This window comes from Corvus brachyrhynchos, unplaced genomic scaffold (assembly GCF_000691975.1).
Source record: "Corvus brachyrhynchos isolate BGI_N302 unplaced genomic scaffold, ASM69197v1 scaffold169, whole genome shotgun sequence".
Classification (NCBI taxonomy): Eukaryota; Metazoa; Chordata; class Aves; order Passeriformes; family Corvidae; genus Corvus; species Corvus brachyrhynchos.
In genome coordinates, this window is record NW_008240030.1 from 677,358 (window position 1) to 690,021 (window position 12,664).

At 41.0% G+C, this 12,664-nt stretch overlaps 1 protein-coding gene across 2 annotated transcripts in view; it reads left to right on the forward strand.

Moving 5' to 3' along the window:
- The first annotated feature begins 575 nt into the window (after nucleotides 1-575).
- Nucleotides 576-12,664, forward strand: part of NELL1 (neural EGFL like 1) — a 294,743-nt gene continuing 282,654 nt past the window's right edge. For both annotated transcript variants that reach the window (XM_017743660.1, XM_017743662.1), the window contains exon 1: nucleotides 576-701. In XM_017743660.1, coding sequence (XP_017599149.1) covers nucleotides 587-701 — 115 coding nt within the window. In that variant the 5' untranslated portion in view covers nucleotides 576-586. The remainder of the gene's footprint in view (nucleotides 702-12,664) is intronic.

Sequence of the window (12,664 nt, forward strand, 5' to 3'; positions counted from 1 at the left end):
TGCTTCAGAAGCAATATCAAACACTTTGGTGAGTCACCCAAGGCTCTTAGTCTACAGGATGGTGTTATTTGCCCTACTACCATATCTCCTTCAGGGTTCTTTGGTCCAGCTGGGAAAACGGATTACATTTAGGCTATGAGCTGTGGCCTGGTCAGTTGGTTGCAGCTAGGTAGGAAATGTGAGAGGAATTTTCAGTCCTTACATCTCCCTGGAAATAGTGTGGCCAATAGATGAATGCTGCAAATCTCTCTCATCGTTTTGCATAGGTGGTTATGTTTTCCTTTATTTATTACTCTTTCACCTTATGAAGATACTGGATAAATATATCAGTTTTAGAATGTTTTAACATGTGCGTAGTAAAATCTCTGGGAAGGAAATAGTTTAATTGAAAGACTTGGAATAGAATATCTTCTCTTTCCTGCAGCAGAGCCACTGTCTTATAAGTAATTACTGTGTACAGTGTGTGTGTGAGTGGGAAGGTACTAGAAATGTCTGTGCTAGGTACTCTTCTCTGTTCTTTGCATTACGTGATTTGAAATAAAAATTGATCTAACTCTCTCTGCCTCCAACAGCTGTAGGATTTGGAATGGATCCTGACTTACAAATTGATATCATCACAGAGCTGGATCTGGTGAACACAACCCTGGGGGTAACACAAGTGTCAGGACTACACAATGCCAGCAAAGCATTTTTATTCCAAGGTGAGAGAAACATCTTCAATTTTCTTATCTCGCTTCTGTCTGCATAAGGTCATAAGAGCTTTGATGCTTAACTGATTCCCTGTAATGGTGGTCTTACTTAACTGGTGCTTTCTTTTATTTCTATTTATTGGATTTAGTTCTTGATGTACAGATGATATTTTTGTGTGTGTGTGCTGTCAGGTAGTTGCAAGGAATATTTAGAGAAATATTTCTGGGTAGGTTTTCAATGCTGCCCAATATTTATTTCTCACTAAATATGTCCGAGTGGTTCCAAGGGATGGACTTTGTTGTGTTCTTGTGTTTTTTTCCTCTGTGGTCGTATACATGCAGAGAGACACACAGTAAAGCTGTGTAACTATGAGAAGGCATTTAATGTGTTGACACTGTTTGGTAATGTAGCAGGTCTTTCATCAACTTTGTGAAAACTGCTAAAGTGGCCAATAGAGCACTTTTGTATTTAACTCTCCAAGCTGAGTATCAAGGACAGGATAAGTCACTTTGAATTGTGATTTTTTTTTTTTTCTCCCTTCATTAAGTCTTCTAACATAAAGTTTGTGAAATGTTTTAAAATGTCGTTGGTTTTGTTTGTATTTTTACTGAGTGAAATTCTGGATGTAGTTTTACAATGTATTTAAGTAAGGTCTAGATTAAGGGACAATGTCCCAAGGAGTAGAAGCAGTGAGTTGCTACAATATACTGATTACGCAAGAAAGACATTTCTATGACTTGAGATTAACATGTGAATTAAAGCATAATTGGGAACATTTTTATTGTGGAGATTTCCTATGTTTTTTCTTTACTGTGCTTTACTCAGTGTTGAAGTATGCATGTTAGTGTCTCTCTTTTTCATATCTATCTTCTGTAGCTGTTTTTAGAGGCAAATGATTATGATCTCATTTCGCTTCAGTTCTGGATCTGCAGTCCAAGCTGACTTTACTGTAAGTAATAAGGGAAGTGGGTCTCTAATCTTAGTTCATTCTTTATCTGGCCAAGACCAGTTTAGGAGTCAGAGGAGAGAGACTTCTGGAGACCACCTCAGGATTTGTTTCCTGTCTTTTATGATACAAGGAGCTTAACTTTCACTGATTCCCAAATTAGTGTCCAGAAGAGCAGCATTGACTCCTTTAATTTAAAGATATCAATTGTTTTTCTTTTGATACCCTGACTCCAGGTTTGTGTATTATGTACAAACAGTATTAAAGTATAGTCATTCCTCTAAGAACTGCAGTGGCCTAAATATGTTAATAATTCCAATTCCTGTTCCATGCAGTTAATTGCAACCATGCTGATGAGCTGTTGTGGTGAGTTTTCACAGACTGGTGGTCAGAGCTGTAGGGAAGAAGTCCGAGATGTGTTTGTCAGGACTTGGATTGAGACCATTGAGACTGAAAGTAGCTTTGAAAGGTTAATGGTGAAGATGTTCTGTTTATTCTCTTATTTTCTCCTTGGAGTTGCCCACCTGTAGTTTAGGAACTTAGGACTGGTGTAAAAAAGGTGGAACTTAAAAAATTCATATGAACAGGTAAACTGAAAGATAAATGTTCATGGGAAGCAATAAACAAACATTCACCGTACGAAATGAATAAACAATGTGAAGACTGTAGTTAGGTAAATAAAGCTTTTTTAAATTCCCAGAACAGAAACTCTTCTTGCACACAGGAACAGCCCTGTGCTTGAGTATCACCTCTAGTGTAAAACTTCCTGGAAGGTGGCTCAGGAAAATGACTCTTCAGTAAAGCTCATCAGCCCTTGGGTCGTGAAAAGACTGAAGGCCTTTGCTGTCAGCTGGGATGGAAGTCTGAGGCTGCCCTGTTGTCTTCTTCCCTTCTTGTTCCTATCTGTTATTTGTTAAATGTCAGCTGTATGTTGGCAGCTGTATGGATTCCCTTTTTAAGTCACAGAGGTGACTTACTGTACAACTACAGTCTGGCTGTGTGCCAGGTCCTTTGGCTGGAACCAGGAGATACTCCTGGTTTGATTTCTATCTTGCCATGCAGTAAAACCAATATAGAACTCGGAGCAATGTATGGACGATTGCTATGTCTAAGTTAGAAGTAATGCGTTCTCCCTCTACAAAAAAACCCCTTGTCCAACATGACACTCCCAGAGGAGAGGAGAGTCTGGAAGTTAGTGCTTAGTTTCAGAATTACTGTATCCTCTTGGACCAGCTATTCCTGCCTGGAAGATGTGGTCCTCTCAGCACAGCTCTGCTCTGGTTTGTCCTTACCACGTGTGAGCAGGTCATGTGTGCTGTGCCTTGCTGGGCTCCACTGCTGCAGTGTGCCCTTGGAGCCTCTGGGCAGGGCTGGACCTGGTTCACCTGGCAGCATGATTACTGCACATGGAGCGACATTAGAAGACCTCTTCCCTAGCAGGCTTTCACTGCTGAGGATTCCCTAGTTTAGGAAATAAAAAGAGTTTGTATGTTCTTTGGCATGTGGTTTTTACAGTGACAGTTTCGCCTGCTACCTTTGACAGCAATGTATCAGGGCTCTGAGCTTACAAAAAAGTTCCCCATGGAATATTTTCTGTCTTGTGAGATGGCTATACTGGAGCTGTTAAAACTGAGAGTGTTCTTTTGCATGTCCCAGCAAGTTTACATCTTTGAGGTAGAGAAATGGTAATTTTTCCCCAACCCGGACAGTTATATGTCCAGGGTAAGTGAAAATATGGAATGTTCTCCTAAGTGAGATTCATTTTTGTGAATTAAACTATTTGAAAGAGAAAGCTCTATAAGTTTTGAGCGTTCTTTCAGTTGCCTTTAGAGGCAAAAAGAGGAAATGAAAAAGGGGGATGATATGAAGATATGCACAAAAGAAAGGGTAACTATTATTTTTAATTAGGCTTTTGATCAGTGATAGCTCTCTTACAGTTAGTGACATACTGTTTGTTACATAGTTTCTGGGGAGTGATGTCATGATTTAATTTATCCTAGAGGAAATGTAGAAAGACTCTTTTCCCTGGAGAGTTTGTGATTTCAGTCTGAGACCATCCCAGTGAAGCTGGTGGAGTATTCTGATTTTTTAGTAATATTGATATTAACAGCCAAACCTCAGATTTCTGTGTGAAGCAGCTTTATAGGCAAAGAAACAAATTCAGCTCTGTTGCAAATTGTGTGACAGTGTGGTAGAACCAAAGTGGCAATTGAGAGATGTGGGCTGCCTTTGGGCAAGCAAATCTGTTCCTAATTCAGAAAACCATAGAAACCTATAATTAAATATGGTCATCTGAGTGGTCCTGCTGGGCATGGACTTTGATTGTTAGAGTATTTCAGCTGGATTTTTGATTGATCAGTTCTGTTATTTGTATGTTTCAGTTCCATTCTCAGTGAAATGGGAATGAAGAAATTTAAAAAAAAAGCAGTGTAAGTGCTGACAGTGTGAATTAGAGGAAATGTAGATATGTAACTCATAATTGCAATTCTGCAAACAGTCTGATTCTTAAGATCCCTAACATTGTGGGGTCTTAATTATGTATGTTTTAATTTATACACACAAGAGTGGGGAAAAATGTCTTTGTGGGCAGATGAGTTGCTGTAGCATGAAGGGACAAAGGAGGGCAAGTGGAGATGCTTGACCAGAGTGCTCCTGGGGAATGGAGCACCCAGGATCCTGATGTCTGACCCTTATCTCCAGTGAATTCAAGGAAATGGTTCTGGGCATGGGTGGAAAATCTGCCTTAAAGAAACATACGGAAAATATGAATTTTTCACCTAATGCCTTACAATAACATCTTACAAACAGTGAACGTAAGACATCTGTAAATAGTATCTTACAGACATGACAAATTTACAGGATCAGAACAGGATTATCATGTAAATTGTAGTACATTAAGAAACCCTGAGCTATGGCTCCTTTGATGGGGCTCAGTCCTGTTCTCTGTTTCAGATAGCAGGGAAGTAGGGCTTGTCCTGACTCTGACTTATCAGGCTCTTGAGTTCAGTGGCAGAGGGAAGCTCTGATGATAAATAAGGCAAGAGGATGTTAACTGGTCATCTTGTTTCTAGATAGACTGAGACCAATTTCTAGCCTAGCTGTTAAATTATGTGATTACTTTAACCCGTCTAACTTTTGTTCCATGTTCAGTTCCTGTTATGGAAGTAAAATTTTTGCAACCTGTCAGCTCTGCCTATTTCTTTTTAATTCTTCCTGCAACATCTCTTTTGAGCTAACAGAGACTTACAGCCTTTACTTAAAAAACAGTTTCCCCCCGCCCCCGAAAGTTTATTAAGGCTTTGCTGTTTCCTTTCCTAGCAATCTGGCAGTATTTTTCAACTGAGCCTTTAAATTAGGAATGGTCTTTTTACTATGTATACTATGTTTAGCACTCAGCAAAAGGAACCACCAAGTACTGTTCAAAGTCTAGAGATACACAGTGCTTTGTTCTTGACCGTTTCTTGACTTGTATTAAACACCCACTGGATTTCTAAGAGAAACACCTGGCCTGGAGCTCCTGCAGCACAGAGTTCAGTCATGTTCCTTATTCCCACTATGTACTAGAGACTGCTGAGTTCTTTTCTGTACCGTCATGGCTCCAACAGGAGAGGTGAAAGAATAACAAGTATCTTAAAGCACAGGGAAAGGCAGTGTTTTTGTGAAAGAAGAGTGAAACTTGCTGAGTTCCTGAAACAAAAGGACTGTCCTGCTTCAGGCCAAAAGAGAGATCAAAGCTGCACTTCTAAGGTGGGTACAGGTGCCTCCCAGAAGACTCTCTTGAGCTTCCAGATGAAGTGCAATCCTCTCTGTTGGTGTTTTCCTTCAGTGTTTTATGAATCCTGACTTTTTTTAGACTAATTCCTCACTTAGAGAGTAGAAGTGTTTCCAGATCCCACTCCAGGAATCTCAGTCCAAGAAGTCAAGTTTTGCAGTGCCAAACTGAAAGAGGTTTGAATGCTGGCCAACTCTGCCGTGTTTTGGTGTATAAGAGCAATTGCCTAAGTTGATCTTGTCATCAGGAGTGGGCACATATCCTTTATTTCAGGCATGCTAGCTCTGCTTCTGGTAGGATAGTCTTCAGCATACACTTGTTGTGCCCTGGTGATGTGCTTGGGGCAGCAGCTCAGCACTGAGCTGTGCTCACTGAATTCCAAGGCCAGGTGAAGGCTGCTGCCTTTGTCCATCTGTGCTGAACTACTCACCCTCAGTCTCAGTGGCCTGGGTACTATGGCCAAGGTTTTAATCCACTTCAAGTGTTAAACTCTGTTACGCCAGCATAATGTGCAAGGTGTGTGAGCTGCAGAGCTCAGAAAATAGCCAAGGACTGGATGAGAGGGAGCAGATAACAGCTGAGGGAGGAAACATGTCATTATTCTTCCTGGGGCAGGTGGTGGGAGGTCTGCAGTGAGCAGGAGAGATAAACTTTTAATTTTGGAATTCAGGCGTCAGTCCCTCTTTATGTGAGATAATGAGACAAGAGTCATTGCTTTCTGTGGGATCTCTCCTGCTATGTTTATAGGAAATATTAAGTATCAGCAGTGTTGTTTTTACAGAGCAGAAATATTATAGTAGCAGAAAAATTAGGAAGGCACAACATGGGTGGCTGGAAATCTTAGTTCTGCTTTCAGCTGTCACAGGAGAGAGTAGCTCTAGTATCTTTTCCATGATGGTGTATCTGGATATCCCACCTTGTGGGAATGCTGGGGCTTTTGGGGCAGACTCTCCGGGCACACCTGAGGCTGCTGGCAGCCCCTTCCTTTATGTGCTTTGGGACAGTTGGCAGAGCAGCTGATGACCCTTGCACTGTTGGAAAGGAATGTCTGTTTATTATTTTTATTTTTTTTTTAACCAGTTATTGCCCACTGTCACTTGAACTTGTGGCTGTGTGCCTGCACAGCTGCTCCCCTCCAGCTGGACAAGATTTTTTTTTTTTTCCCCCCCCTTTTAAAATGCACTTTCCCTGATTTACTGCCGGCCTGGGTGAGGGGCTGGGCTGTTCTCTGAGGTGGGGCTGGCCAGAACCAGCAGTACATCCCCTCACAGGGGTGTCCTGCAGCTCACCACACCACACAGGTTTATCTTTGTGGAAACTCTGCAAGCTCCTTGAACTTGTAAGCTTTTATTTTATTTTTTAAATGTCAGAGTGAGGTATTTTGCCATTGCTGCGTCATGCTGTGTAGGCCTACTCTGGTTCCTACAGGGGTGAGTAAAATTGGGGTTTTGCTCCATGTTGCCTGTGGGATGCCTGTCCTGGGCGTCCTGGGAGTTCACGAGGGAGAGGCAGCTGCCATCAGATAAAAAGCTTTTGTATGTGTCAGTAAAAGCACCTTGACACCTGAGGTGTGGATCAGCCTCTTGCCCCCGTCATGCGGTAACATTCCTTGGTGCTTAATTTTTGCTGTTTCTCTTGTCTTTCCACTGAGGTTTCCCTTCTGAGAATCCCCCTCTCACCTGGGCATGGCAGAATTGGTGGTTTACTCAAAGCTGATCTGCTTTCAGGGCTGGCTGGCTCTGAAGGCAACCATGGGCACCTCTCTTGCCAGTGTGTGTCTGTCCCTATGATGGAGGCTTGTGGGGTTGTGAGAAATAGGGCCCAGCCCATCCCTTGGAGAGTGGGATCCTCACTGGTGCTCCACACCCATCCCTTGAGATGTTCCCTTGTTTTACCAAGCTCCAGCCTGGTCCTTAGGAGCCATGGCAGCTGCCTACCATCCCAGAGTGTTGACAGAGGTGTTAGCCCTTTGTCAGAGCTGCTCTGTGAAGCACAGCTAAAATGAGAATTTAAAGAGGATGCCAACAGCTGGGCTGACTGCAGCCAGCAGGATGGAGGAAACTGTGACTTCTCTGATGGAGATAGTTTCTGGGCTTGTGTCCATCAGCAGGCCTTGATCTCTTCTTGGGGTCTTGAGTGCTTGTCCTGCTTTCACCCCTTCCTTCCCTGCTTTTCACCCCTTCTTCCCTCTGTAGAAGCTGGGAATGAGGGGGGTGAAAGCTGGAAGTCTAGGGACAAGGACTGAGTGACAATGACATGGTTGGGATGAACAGGCTCCCCTGAGAGCCAGGAGTGACACAGGCTGGTGCTGGGCACATGGGTGGAAGCAGCTGGATGAGGTGAACTCTGACAGGCAGGGCAAGGAAATGGCCTCAGATGGGCATGGGGAGGGGAGAGGTGAGAAAGAGCTGTATGGAGGAGCTGCAGGCCAAGAAGGAAGCAGGTGATGGCCAGGCAGGAAAATTGTGACAAGGATGATACAAGGACTTTAACTTGAGGAAGAAGGGAGAGAGGTGCAGGCATCAAGAGCGTGGTAAGGGGAGCTGTGCACAGCAGCTGGGAGAAGCAGCCTGGAGAGAGAGAGGCAGTGGCCTGGATGGGAAACACAAAGACTGCAGCCTTGGACCAGGGGAGTAGAGTTAGGTAAAGGTTTGCTTATGGTGCAGGCTGCATTAGGGCAGCATAATCAGGAAAAGCACAGAAAGTTTAGATTTGATGTGGCTGTAAAGCACTCGTGGTATTTGACAAGTGCACTGCTATTTAACAAGTGTTTTTGGAGGATGCAACTTGGATAACGTGGGGGTTTGTGTTAGTGAATTAGAACCTTACTTTTGCTGTGTTGCTCACCTGTAAAATTGAGGTGCTAATGCCTCTAACAACAGTGGTATGGAGAATTCATTAATATTTGTAGAAGGCTCAAATACTGTGCTGGAATAAGTAGCTTGGTCATGGTGTGTTCTGCCTTCAGAGGAGGATTTGAATATGGTAGATTTACTGTTCAAGGTGAGCCTTGAACAATAAAAATAAAGCAAAACTTAGGATCCTTGTTTGTTAAATAGTTTTTACTTTGTTCTTTCCTTTGTGCACTGACTGTGAGACAGGAGCCCCCTGGAAAAAGGTGTGTGATGCTGTAGTTAAGAAAGGTTTTGGAATATTCATCCCCAGAGGGTTGAGCAAGGTGTGCTTGTGATACTTTAATTCAAACATCTGCCTAACTTATATAAATTATATATATATATTTTAATAGAGCTAATATTTTAATGTGTTTTGTATACACAATGCAATTTTTTTCTTTCAGTGAAGCCATTAGTCTAAGTGTGGGTTTTTACCTTTGCAAAAACCATTTTCAGAACAGACAAATGATCTGGAATTGAATACAGTGAGCTAAGAGGGGTTGAGTGAGATGAATCATCTTCAGTGGAGAAAATTAAAGATCACCTGAGACATAATTATTAAACAATGCTTTGAGGCTTTGAAGATACATAAACTACTATTAACTTTGTCAGTTCCCAGAGGTAGTTTTTAAAATACTCTTAAATACCCATCCTGTCTTGGCTGTTTCTTGTTTAATGTTTGAATTGTTAGAAACTTGTCTAGGTGTAAAATTTATCCAGCATATTGATATGAAGGTATAACTTGTAAATCATTTCAGAGTTTCTCATTCTGTATTCTCTTGTTTAAAACACCCCTGCCCCCTGCTTCGGAGTAAGTGTAGACTAAAATAGAAAACTAGTCACACTAAACAACAGTGACCAATTTCTACTTTTCCTTTTTTTCCCCCGTCCTGAATGCTGTCATGCTGGCTTCTGTTACTTGACATTTTTTGAATTTCCCATCATGTCTGTAATGATTAGGAGAGAATTCTGAGCACACATTGCCTCTGTCCTTGACAGTTATTTTTGCTTTCCTGGGAGGCAGTAATTGTGCTACTTGTCTTGTCTTCATTTGCCACGATGGTGAGTACAGAGGGGAAGTGGGATAAGCACTTCAGTACTTCTGTAGTGTGCTAAAAGCCTTGAATGCTTCTGGCAACCTGTTGACAAAGTCCTATCATGAAGATAAGCAGAAAGGAAACAAAAGTTCTTTGCTCTTTAATGGGCTGAGAGGGGGATGCAGAAATTAGTTTCTGATGCTGCTAGTAAGGGTGTTCCACACCATGTGAACATCTAAGTCCTTAAAATGAAAGTAGCTCAGATGAAAGTAAGAATAACAGTTTGAGCTTCTTGTATCTTCATCAGAATAGGAATACAACAAAAATTCTTTCTTGTGCAACAATTTTGGCAAATGGATACTCTTAAGTCATATCATACTGTAATTAGCTCCTTGTTTAGTAAACAAGTATTAAAGTGGAGTAACAATATTCTATAGCATCTTGTCAGATGCTTGTGAGAGCTGTGGGAAGTTGGGGTGGAGCAGAGTTGGCACTGGAGTTGTGCTGCCTTGGGGCAAGTCCCTGAGTAGTGTGGGTAAAGAATCCTGCCCCAGCCCCTGCACCTCATATTGCAGCTCTGGGTTGCTGAACAGATGCTGGGTTAAAAGAGAACAGAACTGGAGCATTAGTAGGAACTGCTGAGCTAAAACTGCTTGAAATGCAGAGGATGGGAAAAGCAATGCTCAAGAATTGAGTTCTCACTGTAGGCAATGAAACAAAGTGGCACATTATGGTGTATTTTGACCCCAAGGGTGAAATCTTTAATTTTAAACCAATTTTAGTAGAAACTTGTTAATAACTGAGAAAAATATTTACACTCGGCCAACTTGATTAAATTACTTCTAAACACAGCTACATCTTTTGCCTAAGAGGAAGTGGTGTTATTTGAAATTACTATCACATGAGATTTTTTTTAAGATTTTGTACCTTAAAGAAGTACACAAGGGCAGATGTAACCAGACCTTATAAAGGAGCCAGGCATGGACCATTTCCTGTGGTGAAAAATCCTGCTGTCTTGAACTATCTATCAAGAATAAAGATTAGATGCTACTTGAGACCTCAACCTACTTCTTCTATGCCAAATTGTAGAATAATCCAGCCACCTGCCATGTGGGTGTATAAATGACACAGAAGGGGAACGCTTTTTCTGTTATTTTTTCATTTTCACCACATAAATGGCATGAAGCATTCATGTCATACTGTGCTGGTTTTATGGCATTATATCATGTGATTGCCTTGCTTTTTGTGGCCTATTCAATGATACAAAGTGCAGAACATTAGGTTTTTATTTTTTCGAATATAATGGGCAAAAATTGGTTTTGGCACCTGATGCCCACTCTAACATGGGGTGAAATCCTTCGTTATAGGTTGTGTATCTGCTAAAATAGCAAAGTTGGTCCTGTAATTCTGACAACAGGGATCTGGGAATCACTGTTTTAGAGCAGTAAGTCCTGTAGCTCAGAATTGATTTTGCTTCCTAAAAACCTCTCATTGCAGCTTTTCTGTCCCCCATCCTCCCTCATTTGTGGCAACATGTCTTACATTACAGCAGAGTTTGTTGTGGGTCCCCTGTGCTGTAAATAGGAAAAATAGTATAGGATCACTACAGCTGCAGGGACTGTTTTAGTCTGTCTTCCCTTGCACATACAGGTGACTCCTCCCTCTGCCCTCTGAAACTGTGAGTTTTCCATTTGGTATCAGTGGGAACAGATGCTTCCAAAGGAGATAAATTTGTGTTGTAAAGCTTAGCTCTCTATTGTGTAGCCCCCTTCTTTTATTTTTTTATTTTCATTTTTAAAAAACTTTTTGTAAACTGGAACATAGCAAGGATCTTCTAAGAGTGAAATACACCTAAAACTGGATCTTGGAGTTTAAATACTTGTTGCTTCTATGATGGGCTGTCTACAGATGGCATTAATATCTGCCTCTGTTTCTCTCTTTCTACTTCAGCTCATTGAGAATAATAATTTTGAAAATTTACAGCCTCTTCCTGGGGACTGGGGAAAATAACAAAGCCAAGATATGTGGGAGGAGAGTGGGGTTTGTGTGTGTATGTGTCATAATTTTTCTTCATCTGTGGAGGACTCTACAGATGCTCATCATGCTGTTTGGAAAGTGAAGCAGCACAGCCTTGAAACATGATATTTGTAGAATAATTTGGTAAATGCTGATGATTTGGAAACCTCGTGTATTGCTCTTACCCGAAGCCTTCCTTTTAAGGAAATGTACTGACAAGCTGTGGTAGGAGGACCCTGCAGTATTAGGTACAGCGATCTTGTTTGGGAAATGGTGGAAGTAATTTAGGTTTCCTTCATTGTAACTAATTATGGAGCCAGAAAAAAAAGTTTCTCTTTTACAATAGCATTGCTCACATATTTAAATTATGTCCTCTGCTTTAGCTTTTTGTTCTCTGATACTGGCATTGCTTTTAATGTTTTTTGATATCATGTGAGGGCCAGCTTTCAGACAGGATATTCGGCTCGTCTTGCTTCGTGCCATCCTAATCGCTTCGAAATGTAGTCATTAAAAAAAAGAGTAAACATTATTGCTGGTGTTACTGCTAATGGCAAGAAACGCAGAAAAGGGGGGACACATGTGGCAGTTCTATTTAAATAAAAGCTTACTTTCAGAAACAAAGGCTTATGGAGAAAAAGGGAGCTCTTAGTACCCCAATCACGTTTCCTGTTACGGATGAACCCACAGCAATGGATGCTATCAAAGTTGTCATATTTTATTCATGAGTTGTGGTATGCTTGGGTGAAATAAGAAAAGCAATGCTCCAAATCATAATTATGGTGTAAAAAGATAAAACAGTTATTATTGTGACTTTTTAAAAGAAATTATTAAATCTCTCAAATAAATCATATAAAACTCATGGAGAATGACTAAGTATGTTAGCTATTTATGGCTCTTTGTTGTGGGTGTTGTGAAACAGTTCACCAATAGCGTTTATACTTATTCTGGGAGAAAAATATAAATGTGTGCTTATGTATGTTCCAAGAAACAAAGACATCTAGAATATTGAGTATAAACATAAAGAGGCTGACAGCAGAAATTATACTTCAGTAGAGAAGGACTCTGACAAATGTATTATGCCTCATGCTGTTATCATGCAGTTAATAAATAAAACAGACACCCAGGATTTAATTTGCTTTAGCAATAACATGAAGGGATTTTTTTCCTCAGGGAAAGAAAACAAAAGGGAGAATTAGTTCGTGAAACATGTGTTGTTTAATGCTTGTATAAATCATATATAGAGTATAAAAAAACCCCAAACCATAACATTTTAGCAATACATGACCTGTGCTTTAAAAGTAATTAAAAA